The sequence below is a fragment of the Esox lucius genome, chromosome 2, assembly GCF_011004845.1.
Source record: "Esox lucius isolate fEsoLuc1 chromosome 2, fEsoLuc1.pri, whole genome shotgun sequence".
NCBI lineage: Eukaryota > Metazoa > Chordata > Actinopteri > Esociformes > Esocidae > Esox > Esox lucius.
This window is the reverse complement of record NC_047570.1, coordinates 39,039,792-39,054,729: the sequence shown is the minus strand read 5'-3', so window position 1 is coordinate 39,054,729 and position 14,938 is coordinate 39,039,792. Positions and strand designations below refer to the sequence as shown.

The following is a 14,938-nucleotide window of genomic DNA, read 5'->3' as shown; positions in this document are numbered from 1 at the left end:
ATTCTGGGGTGCAGACCATTCTGTCTGGTTTATGTTGTGGGATGTACACCATACAGTCATTGTTATGTTGTGGGGTGTAGACCATAATGTTATTGGTATGTTGTGGGGTGTAGACCATTCCGTCTGGTCTACATTCTGGGGTGCAGACCATTCTGTCTGGTTTATGTTGTGGGATGTACACCATACAGTCATTGTTATGTTGTGGGGTGTAGACCATAATGTTATTGGTATGTTGTGGGGTGTAGACCATTCCGTCTGGTCTACATTCTGGGGTGCAGACCATTCTGTCTGGTTTATGTTGTGGGATGTACACCATACAGTCATTGTTATGTTGTGGGGTGTAGACCATAATGTTATTGGTATGTTGTGGGGTGTAGACCATAATGTCATTGCTACATTGTGGGTGCAGACCATACCGCAGACCATTCTGGTCTACATTGTGGGGTCCAGATCATACTCTCTGGTCTACATTTTGGGGTGCAGACCGTACTCCTGGTCCGCTTTGAGGGGTGTAGACTACTGCCTTGTCAATGGTCTGTTAGTGGCCTGTCACCATCACATTATGAAGAGAGCAGTCGGCTCCTGAAGAAGTAAACCCTTGTTGCCGGGATCTGACCAGCAGCTTCTAATAATTTATTGACACCCAGACCCTACTGCAACCAACTACCAATCCTTAGTCTAAGTAACCCAATAACAACCATTTGTCCAACTTACCCTGTAACAATCAAATTTTTATAATTATACAATTCTGCCAGTGCCAGAGCAAAATCTTAGAATATATTTCAAATATTCTAAGATCAATTGAGATTTTGATCAGAAAAAACTTCTTTGCAAACCAAAAAAGCCATTTGACTAGAAGCACAGACTATTCCAACAGCTGCAATAAATCTGAGTTATAAACTAATATTTACAATATTGTCCAAATGTTTCCAAATATCTGTGGATTGCACAATGAGAGTAAACTCCCTCAAGCAGAACCTACTTTCAGTAAAATGGGCAAAGTATGTATGAGTGATGAGTGGATGAAGACAAACTTGATTTTATAGCTTGTAAAACGTGCATTTATAAATAAAATTAAAAGAGACCTACGATCAGATTAAAAAAATATATTAATTTCAAAAAGGTAGTGTGAGGTTGGAGGTTAGCGAGTGCGTAAGGGAGAGGCAAAAAAGCTCGTAACAAAACTTCACCGACACGAAGAATGACGATTCTTGACTTCATAGGAAAAAGCTCACAGCACCACACAGTCTCAAACAGACACAACAGCCCGTTTGGGTGCACTGCGGCCAGCCGAAGGTAAGGACACCGGCGAGGTGGAGCGCAGGAGAGGGAGAGAGCACGCAGCGCAAGGTGGAGCAGCCGTCACAGGTAAGTTAATATAAAGGAGAATTTCAGCGTTTTTGTGTGGACTACCTACAACAGAATCCATCGTCCTACCAAAATAATTGTACAGGGCTAGATGAAAACATGATATTTGGTACCTAATACTTTCTAATATGCCTGTATGTTTTACATATGTCTTCTAGTATTAAAGGAATGGCCTGTATGCCAGATGAGTGTATGTTATGACAGGGTGTACTAGGGTTATCCTGTGCAGATGATAGGGAATCTGGTAACAGGGTGTACTAGGGTTATCCTGTGCAGATGATAGGGAATCTGGTAACAGGGTGTACTAGGGTTATCCTGTGCAGATGATAGGGAATCTGGTAACAGGGTGTACTAGGGTTATCCTGTGCAGATGATAGGGAATCTGGTAACAGGGTGTACTAGGGTTATCCTGTGTTCCTGACAGGGAATCTGGTAACAGGGTGTACTAGGGTTATCCTGTGTTCCTGACAGGGAATCTGGTAATAGGGTGTACTAGGGTTATCCTGTGTTCCTGACAGGGAATCTGGTAACAGGGTGTACTAGGGTTATCCTGTGTTCCTGACAGGGAATGTTGTAACAGGGTATAATACGGTTACACAGTTCAACCATTAGAAGTCTCATAAGAAATTACAGAAATATTATTTCAGCTTGATAATTACCCTGATCACATTGAGCCCTGTAGAACCATTGCTGAAGCTGTGTGGGATCACTTGATCAGGAAAAAAAACAAGAAGCAGCCCAAGGCAGAAGAAATGTTGGCGAATCTGCCTGAAGCTTGAAATAATTCACCACAGGAACACTTGAACCAGAAAAGGAACCAAGCAAGCCAAGTTTAGCCTGCACACGATTAAAAGTGATGATTGTTGTTGTTGCCCTCACTGGATTCGAACCTGGGTCTCCCACATCGTCTTTAACCACTACACCACAGAACTATACATTTGCTGAGTGTCAGTATAGCGACTTGACGGTAGATCATTAGCATCATGCCAAGTTTGAATATTTTGCTAGACACCATTAAGCATTGTGTTAAACTGACAAAAGTTTCTTATGAATTACACCTCCACCACAAATAGCATTTTATGAAATGTGTGGCTTTTGCCACTCGCCATTTTAACAGCTTATTAGTCAGTAATTGACTAAATAGTATCTATTAACTTATTACTTGAAATAGTCATAAGAACTGAGACATTTCTAGCGAGACTGAAGATGAACTTTGCACTGCCAAAGCTATTTCATATCATGACACAAATTAATGTTAGTTTTTCTTTCATTCGTGAATGACATTGATACAATAACTATCAATATAACTGACTTTCGTGTAGTGAAAAGACAGGAGAATCGTGGAAACCCCAAATCTTATCCCCAAGTCTACAAGAAATAGTTGCAATATAACCGTAAACAGTTTTATTTTAGGCATACTCTAACGTAGCTACTGAAGGTGGTAGCCAGCAAAGTTTCTGACTATCCTGAACAAATCTGTACATAATATCCTGAACATAATTTGTTGTGACTGTGACAAGGCTCGAATATGGGACCTCTGGTTTGCCAGTCCGCGTCTCTAACCACTACGCTATTTAACAAGGGGTGGTCAGTCAGCCAGTAAGAGACATTCGCTTTTCTTGGCCGGCTCCGCTAGATAACATTTACCAACGCACATTGCTTGACTTTGCATTGTAATGGATATCACAGAAAATATTTGCTTGTTTTACATAAAACAGAGTTTTTTCTTTCTTTGAATTAACTTTGAAGTTATGTATTTTTTCTATTTATCAATAAACACTGATTAATGGCATTAAATTAATTTTTCAGGTGGGATAAGGCTCTTGCACAGTACTGTACATATACTTAGTGAGTCAGTGTGTTGCCTAATGCAATTGGTTTATTTATAAACACAGCAAATATGTCAGGTCTGGACTTGAAGCATTTATGCTTTTATGGGGAAAGCATTTGCTGAACTTATAGAAATCTGGTTAAGCAGAACTGGCAGGGAAACTATAACACACACTCTCTCTCCCTCTAGTCAAAATAAACATTGATTGCAATTATCAGTGACAACTTGGTTACATACAATCTAAATTTGCAGATACAGCAACTTACACAAAAATGCATAACAAGGCATTTTCCAAAATCTAAATCCCAAGGTAAAAAACAAAAATGCTACAATTGAAATGTGTAAACAACATTTGAACACCCAGTTGCGTGGACGTCGTACCACGAACGTTGGGCTGTGGACGTTGTGTTGCAGACGTTGGGCTGTGGACGTTGTGTTGCAGACGTTGGGCTGTGGACGTTGTGTTGCAGACGTTGGGCTGTGGACGTTGTGTTGCAGACGTTGGGCTGTGGAGGTTGTGTTTCAAACATTTTGTCACGGATGTTGGGCAGTGGCCATAGGGCTGTGGACGTTGTGTTGCAGACGTTGGGCTGTGGACGTTGTGTTGCAGACGTTGGGCTGTGGACGTTGTGTTTCAAACATTTTGTCACGGATGTTGGGCAGTGACCATAGGGCTGTGGACGTTGTGTTGCAGATTTTGTGTTGCGGACGTTGTGTCCTGGTTGTTGGACAGTGGCCATAGGGCTGTGGACGTTGTGTTGCGGACGTTGTGTCCTGGTTGTTGGGCAGTGGCCATAGGACTGTGGACGTTGTGTTGCGGACGTTGTGTCCTGATTGTTGGGCAGTGGCCATAGGGCTGTGGACGTTGTATTGCGGACGTTGTGTCCTGGTTGTTGGGCAGTGGCCATAGGGCTGTGGACATTGTATTTCAGACATTGTGTCCTGGTTGTTGGACAGTGGCCATAGGGCTGTGGACGTTGTGTTGCGGACGTTGTGTCCTGGTTGTTGGGCAGTGGTCATAGGGCTGTGGACGTTGTGTTGCGGACGTTGTGTCCTGGTTGTTGGGCAGTGGTCATAGGGCTGTGGACGTTGTGTTGCAGATGTTGGACATTGTTTCTTGGACGTTGTGTTGCAGACGTTCTGTTGAGTTGAATATAATCTGTGATCTGTGTGTTTTTTTTTGGCCAGTTCAGTTATTCGAGCATCCCTCCCCTGCAGCCATCTTCCACTCATTACTCTCTTCCTTTCCCACCAAACACACCCACACGCAGGGAAGCACACACACACAGACTCAAAGCCATTCGTCAATGTGTCAGCGTCTCAATAGCTCTGAAGAAACTTCACAAAGATCAAATTTGCAGAGGGAACAACATACAACATAACCAAAAGAAGGACAAATCACAGAGTTTGTTTTCATCTCTTTTTTAACATTAGGACACTTTGATGCTTAAGACCTGTATTCCTGTTTCATTCGGCGTTGGTAACCGACACCCATGGTAACAAGGTAACAGTGGTAACAAAGTGGCTGTGGTAACGATGTAACCATGGTAACAGGGTAACCATGGTAATCTATATCTTTGATCAGCAAAGCCCATTTGGCAAATTATCTGCATCATTACAGATAAAACATTTCAAAAACACTAAACTTGTGTTTACATACAAATTGGTAGAGACTTGCCACACTCAGTGATCGTAAGTAAAATCTTCATGTTTGGGTCATATCCTCAAAACCTTGCACTGGGGTTCAGTGTGGTTCTGAAGCATTGGGACAGCGACACAGGATTTGTCTCTTTCGTCCTACATTGTACATTGTAATTTTGGGGTATTTTCATCTTTATCATGTAAACCATATTGAAACTACAGAACATTTTGTACACATTCGTCCCTAAGTATTTAAAAATATTCACAGTATTTGTATTTTCATTAGTTATGACTGTGGTCCTATATTCCTAGCAACAGTGATAGCATTGCAGGCTCTTGATTTTTATCCCGTACTTTGGTTCTATTTCAAGAATGATATGGTACATGTTTAGAACTTTTAGTATAAAACTGCAATTTTCTAATTGGTTAAGTACAACACTGAAAATCCTACAGTCATTACCAAGCATAATCAGCATTTTGTTTAGAGGTGTTTCACATTACAATACATTATTATTATAAAAATCTGCTTTTATGCTGCATTTCTCACTTCTTTTGATTGTGTTGTTGAAATACTGTACATTTCACTATGACTTTTGACTGTTCTTTTAAAATAAACACATAACTGGTAAACCTTTTTTGTCTGATACAGATTTTGAGAACTACATAATGAAAATCTATCATGGGATCCCATACCAACAGGGACAGAGACAGTTTCTATTAGCAAGCCATTAGACCGCTCAAGACTGGTGCTCGACAGAATTTTAACATCTCCACTCAAAATTACATTTTTTACAACAACCATCTTTATCAGTACTGTGTGCTTCTAGGTATATTTAATATATTCATTTACTTGATTTTCTATTTTACTTTTATGTTTGAGAGAACCGACGGTAAAGCATTTCTTGCATGCATTACTTGAAACAGTATATCCTACTCTAACTATTATGCATATATACTATTATTATATTTTTTATTAATTTACTGTTACAAAATTGTTATAAGAAATATAAGAAATATAAGAAAAAGCACTATAACAACGTAATATATAAGCAAAACAACACAAAGAAACTCTATTGGCCTACATAACAAATGTAAACACATTTATTGTAATCTGTCTGTACATTAATCTTGAATGTTTACAAAAATCGACAGAGATGGCCAGTCTAGGTGTGCTCACTGTTCCAGGTGTAACTAACATTCATTCAGTTGGCCCAAACTCAACATCCCGATTTCGGAGCAGACAGACGTTTAGACATTGCCTGATTACTCAACACTTTGATCTGAGATAACAGCCCGAGGGCATGAAACCATGACAGGAATAAACAAGGTGAACTAATGAAAGACGAAGTGTATTAAACCACAGAAATGTGATGTTTTAAAGCGGATGTTTCTGAGAATACTGAAGTCATATAAATGCTTCAGAAAGTCTTGTGTCCATATAAATTCATTATTTATAAAAGGTTGGACATTCGTTACACAATTTTTGGGTACTGAAAGTAACCCAACCTTTTTTGATCACTGGGGGTTGATGGTTAGGTTCTATTTGGCAGGTGCAGTCATCCTAGTAAAATAGACTTTTTATTGAATCGTTTTTGGCGGCGGGAACTGTAATGAAAGCGTAACATACCCACTTTGAGCTCTTTTCCGAAGACAGTCCTCTCTCCCAGCGCAGAACAGTTCCATCGTCCGTTTTTAAACTGAAACTGGCACTCGTTGATTCCCATCTGAGCCCCTTCTCCGATCACTATAATGGCATCGGGTCGGCTTTGACAGATTGTTCGCTGTCGAGGGGCTAAACCCGGGATTTTGTTACAGATGATACTAGCACCCAATGCCACTACGGATGAAAAGCCTCTGTGAAATTCCAAGAAAATAATGAACAATTAATTTACTCTTAAGCTACCTGTGATTATATACTAAAATAAGAAATTATGATTAGGTTGCCTGTCTGTAACAATTGTTGTTGTATTGAAATATTTCACAATATTCCTTCAATTTGAAATACTTGGGTATATTTGGGACCATAGTAAATTATTTGTTAGATTAAATTTTTGCCACATAAAAAACGTTCGTAGCTATAGTTTGTTGTAATATTTGGGGTTAAATTGTATGAAACCAACATGAATCGTGGCTGTGAGTAGGCCTAGTATAAGATTTAATGTGTTCATGATAGATCATTAAATGGCAATAGTTAGCCTAAGCGCCACGATGCAGGTAAACATTATATTTTTCGTTTTGAATAAATAATTATGGTATTCCTAGCCAATAGCCGTTGTATCATAGGATCTAGTAGTTCATAGCTATCGAATGACAGCATGCCCCGGCTTTCCTCCCTAACTTCACACCGTCAGGTCCCAACATGCACAACCAGGCGCAATGTGCGGGCTACTCACCCTATTTTCAAATACACAATTCCCAAGCAAAGAAACATGTGGAAAATCCACCGGCGCGTTTTCCTGCTCATGGTGTCCAGTCAGTAAGCTCAGATGAGACTGTTACAAATCAGTCTGTGCTGGTTTCTCCACCCGCGCCGGTAGCCTACACGGGCAGCCAAGCAGCCTGGAACTCCAGGTAAAGTTAGCGGCGACAGAAAGACCAAACCTGGGGGGGCAAATTAAAGTTCCATTGCATACGAGTCGGAAATATCCTAGAGTAGATCTGGAGATGGAGTTTGTGTCGCATTGGTCGGCCTTTCTCATATAACTTGAAAGATAAAGTTTATAACTGTTACAAGTCCGTACGCTCTCAGAGTCCGTGGTATCTATCTCTTGGCGTGTTGCCAAGACTGGATACAGCCGCAACTCACTCACTCCTGGGATTCTCTGCAGCCAGCAGTTACCTGTCCGGAACCAAGTCACCGCTCCTACGCGTTAAGATCCCCGGGAACAGTGCCCGCATCACTAGCGTAGTATGAACATGCAATATCTAGATATTTAAAAGATATTGATAGGCCTACCAAATAATTAAAGATGTAAATTCTAAATATTGCATTTAACCTCGTACATAGTAGGCTATATCAAAAGTGAATAACACTAATAACGAGTATATAAACTGTACCCAGATGTTTTGGTTGTATGACTTGCATAGGTCATTAGTTAAAGCCAGGACAGCTGCTCTACCTTGTGACAACCTAGTAGGTAGCGTGCACTCCGATATTCACACTGTCGAGACGGTTTTATTCATCGTTCAATAGTGATGCTCCTCCCATTAACCAACAATTCATCAGTTTGATACATTGGCAGCCTTCCATCTCCCCCGTGAGGACGCGTCACAGAAGCACAGACAAGCGTGGCTGTGAAGCGCGAGCCGAAACAGACGGATCTGTTTCTCACGTTACACTCAAGATTTCATTTAACTGTTTCTGACCAGCATATTAAACTGAGGGGCTACCCGAGAACCAGCATGTTGTAGACAGGCCTGATAATTATTTCTCGAATATATACAAATATCCATTTATAATTTAGGGTAATCAAATTATCAACCAAAATCCTACCATCTGATAAGTCAGACTTCGGCAATAAATTATGGGTGTAAAAGACTACAAAACCGTTAAGACAGCACCGTGTATCCTTGTGTAGCGCCTATTAACCGCTGCACACCCGAACCGACTAGATTGATTGCTAGTGTTATCGGAGTGTTTTTGGAGTACGGCCATTGGAAATTAGTTCCCTTTGAACACGTAAAAATTTAATACACTTCAGAGGCAGATGTGTTTTAAGAATATCTCCGGTATACCAAAATGTGACAAGTCATTTCAAACAAAAACTACTTTTGGAGATCTACCCCTTTTGCTTTTACATTGACGCCACCTACTGTCTAAACTATACGGTTACGGAAACAATTAAGACCGTTGATGACTACATCCAATACCTCGGGCTCAATATAAAATGCTTTTCAGCAAAATACATATCACCTATGACAGCCTTATGAGGCTTGTCTAGACACCATTGAATGCCATTATAGGCTTGTTGGAGTGCCCCAAGGAGATCTTATGCAGTGACTTGCGTTTTTGGATATGTGCCATTTTACAGATGCATTAACACAACTCAAGGACATAAGTTTTAAGACAAAAAATTACCGGTTATATAAAAATATCTTGTTTTTTTTATAGACCGACAATACCACCTGCTGGAAAAACATTACAACATACAAACCAAAAAATTCCAGCTTGAGTGCCGTTTTCTCAGACAAATGTGAACGGCTACAGACGTTGAATACCAACCAAAGCTAAGACTCATCCAACACATTAACATGCTCACTTCAATGAAGGTAGAAGCATACCCGAGACTGGCATGGTGGAGACTGGAGGTTTTAGTACACAAACCAAAACCCAGGTCAGTCCTTTTGCCCATTGGAAAATGGGCCATTGTGTTACACTGCAGTACAGGTTTGACTGAATTCAGCCCTATGGATGTTTTCACTAGAAACCCTAGAGGGAGAAAAAAAACATACCTACATTCATCAAATTAAAACATTAATTTTAATACTTTTTTTATTGGGAGTAAACAGTTTCCAATAACATGACATAAAAGTGCAGGGCACTAGACCAAGTAGAACTGGTGTGGCCCAGGGATAGGCAACGGTCTGTAGTTATCTCCTCCCAGACAAGACCAGCAGCACACAGCCCGTCCTCTGCATGTATACATCGTCTCTGCATCAAGAAACTACAAGTGACTTTACCAGCCATTTTCAACCATCGTTTTCACAATGACTGGAAATGAATACTAGCTGCTAGAATGCCAGTGAATAGCACAAACCTCCAGTCACTGCACAATTACGATTGTCCACCATTGCTCATTAAGGTACCTGTGACTTTCTTTATGATGAAGAAACAAAAACGGTCACCACACATTCATCTGACTCTGGGGGAATAGATAAGTAGACACACTCCTGCAGGGCAATTGGATGAGATGTAGTATTTCATATGACAAAGCACATCACAGGACAGTAGATACAACTGGGACTGTTAACAGACTAACTGGAGGTAACTGTAAAATAGGAACTCTTATGAGCCTGAAGAAATAAAGACACTTGAAAGATGCTTTTCTGCTTGTCAGGGAAGGCAATAGATTGTATAGTTATCTTCTGATCAGGGTAAAATCACTACCCCACAACTATACAATCTACTACCTCACACTGCCACAGCAGGGACTGGTGTTCACTAAACATGCCGCAGAAACACATGAGCACCAATGACATTTGTAGTTCCTTCCTGTTCATCAATTACGACAGCAGCCACAGGATGGGAGTGAAGTATCCTGAGCAGTATTATGGTCACGTTGGGAAAGAGAGTAGGGTGCATAGTCATCTCCCAGTTTGGGTGTGACCCTAAAACTATACAACCTACTACCTCATCCCACAGTGCTGAACGCTGAGGAGAAACCACGAACAAGTCCAACAGGCAGGCAGAACACCTGGTCCTGATGTCATAGCATCTGTTGAGAGAAAGAAAGTGGATTTGAACAAAAACGAAAAAGCAGTAGTTAATTAGATCAGAACTCATAAAAAAAAAAAAAAATTAAAATATGTTTTCCATAAACACCCAACAAAGACGTGGCAGCGCAGCGAAGCCTCGTGGTCTCACATGCGGTAAGATGGACGCCGACCACGAGAGCCGACCTGCCCTGCAGGACCGTTAGTCATGACATCCCTCCACTAGCTGGCTGCCTGGGTCACGTTTACACCCGTAGCAAAAAGTTTTAGAAACAGAAATAACATTTCTCATTGCTGAAGTTCAGGTAGACTGGGCAATCTCTGTTTCGGTCGATTTTCTTCACCTAGAATTGACGCCATGTTGTTTCTGCCCCTTCCTCTATGATCGAGCTAACTGGCTGTCTGCTAGCATGACTGTCCACAGCCCTGGTCCACAGCCCTGGTTCAGAAGAATACCCTCTACTCCTTAGTCCAGACCAACTCCAGTTGGAGCCGACACGCCTGTAGAGACCAGCGAACACGGTGCCAAAAGACTCCCCCCTCCCTCTCTTTCTCTCTGCTGCAGTCTGCCTATTTCACCACTTGCTTTATCCTGCACCGTCCGTCGGCAGGACGCCATCTTGTCTAACATTGGAGCCGTTTGCCGCAGTAAATCAGTTTTTAATTCCTGGTTACTTTACTTTTAGAAGTCTTAACCAAACTGCCAGGCCTTAGAAAACAATTGCCTGTCTTCAGATACACTAATTTTTTACCATGCTAATTAAATCTAGTCCTACTTACAAAACAAGTGTTTTAAAAGATCTACACCATTATAATATACATAACATACAAGAGAAACAGAGATAAATAACAGAAATGTAATACCCATCAGGGTTTGGACACTGCACATGGTTTTATCACCAGCTGCCTTTCGGTTGAGCAACATATGAATGATCATTTCTGTTTGGGCTGTGTGGTGTGATGGTGGTGCCAAGGCTTGGCCAACATCCCAGACCGTTCTGATCCGACTCACACTGGAGGACACATTAGTATTCCACAGGGCAGACGGCCCGAGACACCCCCCAGACAGCTTTAAAGACAAGGGGGAGACTGTCCCAAATGGCAACATTTCGCCACCTCAGAGAACTACTTCTGACTACAGCCCTGGGCAGCAAAGGACACTACATAGGACACTACATAGGACACTACATAGGACACTACATCAGCCCACAAAGGAAGCAGAGTTGGGTGCCAGCTGGATGTCTGTAGGCCTCCATTACACTAACCAAATCAGGTACCTGGAAAGACTCAGACCACACCCCCCCTGCAAGGACAAATAACGTCACGGCCTTCATCGTCGGTGACGATGTCTCTGTCCCAGGCTGATTGGGGGTTAGGGATAGAAGGGTATGGGGATAGAGGACGCTGTGTGGAGGAATAATAAACCTACAGTTTCTTTGTGGAGTACTTGGGGTATGGACAACTTCCCGTTTTAGCCTGTTTGTTTCTGTTTGGTTGCAAGTGAATTAGCTCATGTTTACTAACAACAATAATTTCAATCTCCTCTCTTCATAAGCCGCCCCTCACATAGAAATATCCTGTTACATCAGCATGGGCTTGGTTTCCCCAAATATGCATGGTATAGTTACAACAACAATGAACAAAGCCATTAGATGTTTTTGGAAAACTGGTCCTAGTCATGAACTCCACTTGTACAGATTTATTTAAAAGGTGTCAGTCTACTACAGTATCGTCGTAACTAGGGGATGCTAGTTTGAAAGTGTCAGCGTAAGAGGACAAAAAAAAAAAGGCTGGTAAATGAACAATCAACGGGTGTGGCCACCCTGGAATGAACATTGGCAAGCTGAAGGACTTTGCAAACAACCAGGCTGATACTGGCAACAATATATTTGATGCAATCGCTTGTGCTGTGTCTATTTGATGATCATCTCCACTGCTGACTTTAAGGCAGTTTCACTAAGAAAATCATTTTTGGGTGAAACTACCCATTTTTGGAACCTGGACTCTGTAGTTCACCAGATCGTTTTCATTTTTCATAAATTTTAAGCCATACCTAACACATTGTTAGCCAATCTGTCAAATGGTAGTGTTCTTACTTAATTCCTTTAGCAACTGTAGATGAATATAACTTTTAAGTACACAACCAGCAAGCTATGAACCAGACTATTCGTTTTTTTACGTAGGCAACTTTACATAAGATAATTTACCAGAGACCTCTGATTCTGGTTCTAAATAAGCCACAGGCAACTGCAGCTGACTGGTGGTGGTTAACTAAGTGTCTGTTAGCTGGTTGCCGCACTTGCTTGCCCAGCTTCGGAGACGTTACTCTAGTTAGTTGAAAACTACATCTTACTGTAGCCTGGAAGCAATACTTTAAGGGGAGTGACACCCACACCACGCGATTCTAGTTGGCTAGCATGTAGCTAACGTAAGTCAAGTAGTTAGGTAGTTAACTAGCAAGAGCAATAACTTCATCACGTACATTTTGGGTCACAGTGAAAATATATTTTTAAAAAGGAACCACGTTTAGCTCGATGGTCCATTGCTCCAGTTATTTGCTGCTACGGGTAACTAGCGTACCATACTAGCGATATGGCTCAACTTGAATTTCCCTCGCTTAGGAAAAATGGCGGTTTCTCCTCAGCCAGTCACGAAGTCCAGAAAGAGATTTTAGATAATAAATCCAAATTCCTTGGGTTGCTAATGTTAGTAAGTTCGTTAATTTATCCCAATAGGACGCAATTTGAAGTACTTTGATAAAAATGGAGGATAAATAGCTAGCCATTTGTTGGCAAAGTTAGCTTGCCAGATACCACAGCTAGCTTGTCAAATCGACGTAAGGCAAACGAAACGGCTTGTTAGCTAGCTAACCGTTAGCACGTCAAGATCCAGCCAGGAATCAGGATGCAGATTTGGTCTCACCATATTAGTAATAGCTTTGTTAGTATGTAGTACCTGATGAGGTGAATTCTAACTACATTCCTTGTTTTATCTAATAAAGTCCAAGATTATATCTCTCTTTGCAGACTTACCTGACTCCTCTCCATTTGGCCAGACTGCCCTGCTGCCGTCGAGTGTTACAAGCAGCAAACTGGTGGGAGTAACATTTCTCCAGGACAGTTGGGCACGTTCAATGTCCCCTAACCAGCTAGGGCTGCGTACTTCTTAATACATTTTAGCAGCTCAAACCGATGAGCAACCTACTGGATGGGATGACTACTACGTCGGTAACAAGGTAAAAATATACTTAGATTAATCAAGATGTAAAGAAAGAAACTATGAAAAACCATTCTGTCCGTAGAGAGGACTAATCAACGAGTCATAATCACCTCACAGCCTAGCATCAAGTCTCTCTTTTGGCATTACACCATGTATTTTGCTTCAAATAAGGTCTGTGTTTAGTTTAGGCTTTCCCAGGCTCTGCATTTTGATTGCAGACTTAATCTTTTCAGGACAAGGTCATGTTTGTCAACCCATCAATTCACTCATTAACACCCATTAGTTAACATGGCAATAACATCCATTAATTAACATGGACATAACACCCATTCGTTAACATGGAGATAACACCCATTCGTTAACATGGAGATAACACCCATTCGTTAACATGGAGATCACACCCATTCGTTAACATGGAGATCACACCCATTAGTTAACATGGAGATCACACCCATTAGTTAACATGGAGATCACACCCATTAGTTAACATGTAGATCACACCCTTTAGTTAACATGGATATCACATCCTTTAGTTAACATGGAGTTTACATCCTTTAGTTAACATGGATATAACATCCATTAGTTAACATGGATATAACATCCATTAGTTAACATGGATATAACATCCATTAGTTAACATGGATATAACATCCATTAGTTAACATGGAGATAAAATCCATTAGGTAACGTGGATATACAGTTGTGCTTGTAAGTTTGCATACCCTGGCAGAAATTGTGACGTTTTGGCATTGATTTTGAAATTATGACTGATCATGAAAAAAAACTGTCTTTTATTTAAGGATCAATCAATCAATCAAATTTATTTATAAAGCCCTTTTTACAACAGCAGTTGTCACAAAGTGCTTTACAGAGACACCCAGCCTTAAACCCCAAGGAGCAACAGTAGTGTTGAATTTCAGTGGCTAGGAAAAACTCCATAAGAAGGTCAAATTTTAGGAAGAAACCTAGAGAGGACCAGGCTCAGAGGGGTGACCAGTCCTCTTCTGGCTGTGCCGGGTGAGATATTAAGAGTCCAATTGGAATAATAAATATATTTCTCTGGGCTAAATCCAGAGTCTATTTGATTTTAGACTAGGTCAGAAGTATGACCAGGTGGACAAGGACAGGGACAGCAACGGGCCCCCCAAACCAGGTAATCCGCAGGTGTGGACCAAGGATAGTGATCATATGAAGCCATTTATTATCACATAGTTGTTTGGCTCCTTTTTAAATCATAATGATAACAGAAATCACCCAAATTGCCATTATCAAAAGTTGACATACCCTATGTTTGGACTTGTTACAGACACACAAGGTGACACACACAGGTGAAAATGACAATTAAAGGTGAATTTCCCTCACCTGTGGCTTTTAAAATTGCAATTAGTGTCTGTGTACAAATAGTCAATGGGTTTGTTAGCTCTCACATGGATGCACTGAGCAGAC

The 14,938-nt window shown here is 41.1% G+C and overlaps 1 protein-coding gene across 5 annotated transcripts in view; it reads right to left on the bottom strand.

The window, feature by feature from the left end:
- The window catches only part of wnt7aa (wingless-type MMTV integration site family, member 7Aa), a 28,081-nt gene extending 14,092 nt beyond the window's left edge, over positions 1-13,989 (bottom strand). The window contains exons 1-5 of one of the 5 annotated variants that reach the window (XM_020051233.3): positions 13,306-13,989; positions 9,598-10,275; positions 9,122-9,491; positions 7,234-7,441; positions 6,468-6,694 (exon numbers count right to left, since the gene is read on the bottom strand). In XM_020051233.3, coding sequence (XP_019906792.1) covers positions 6,468-6,694; positions 7,234-7,304 — 298 coding nt within the window. In that variant the 5' untranslated portion in view covers positions 7,305-7,441; positions 9,122-9,491; positions 9,598-10,275; positions 13,306-13,989. Of the gene's footprint in view, positions 1-6,467; positions 6,695-7,233; positions 7,442-7,897; positions 9,079-9,099; positions 10,276-13,305 lie in introns of those variants that run through there. The other 4 variants (XM_020051226.3, XM_034287760.1, XM_020051238.3 and 1 more) reach the window with 4 other exon arrangements.
- Positions 13,990-14,938: the final 949 nt, after the last annotated feature.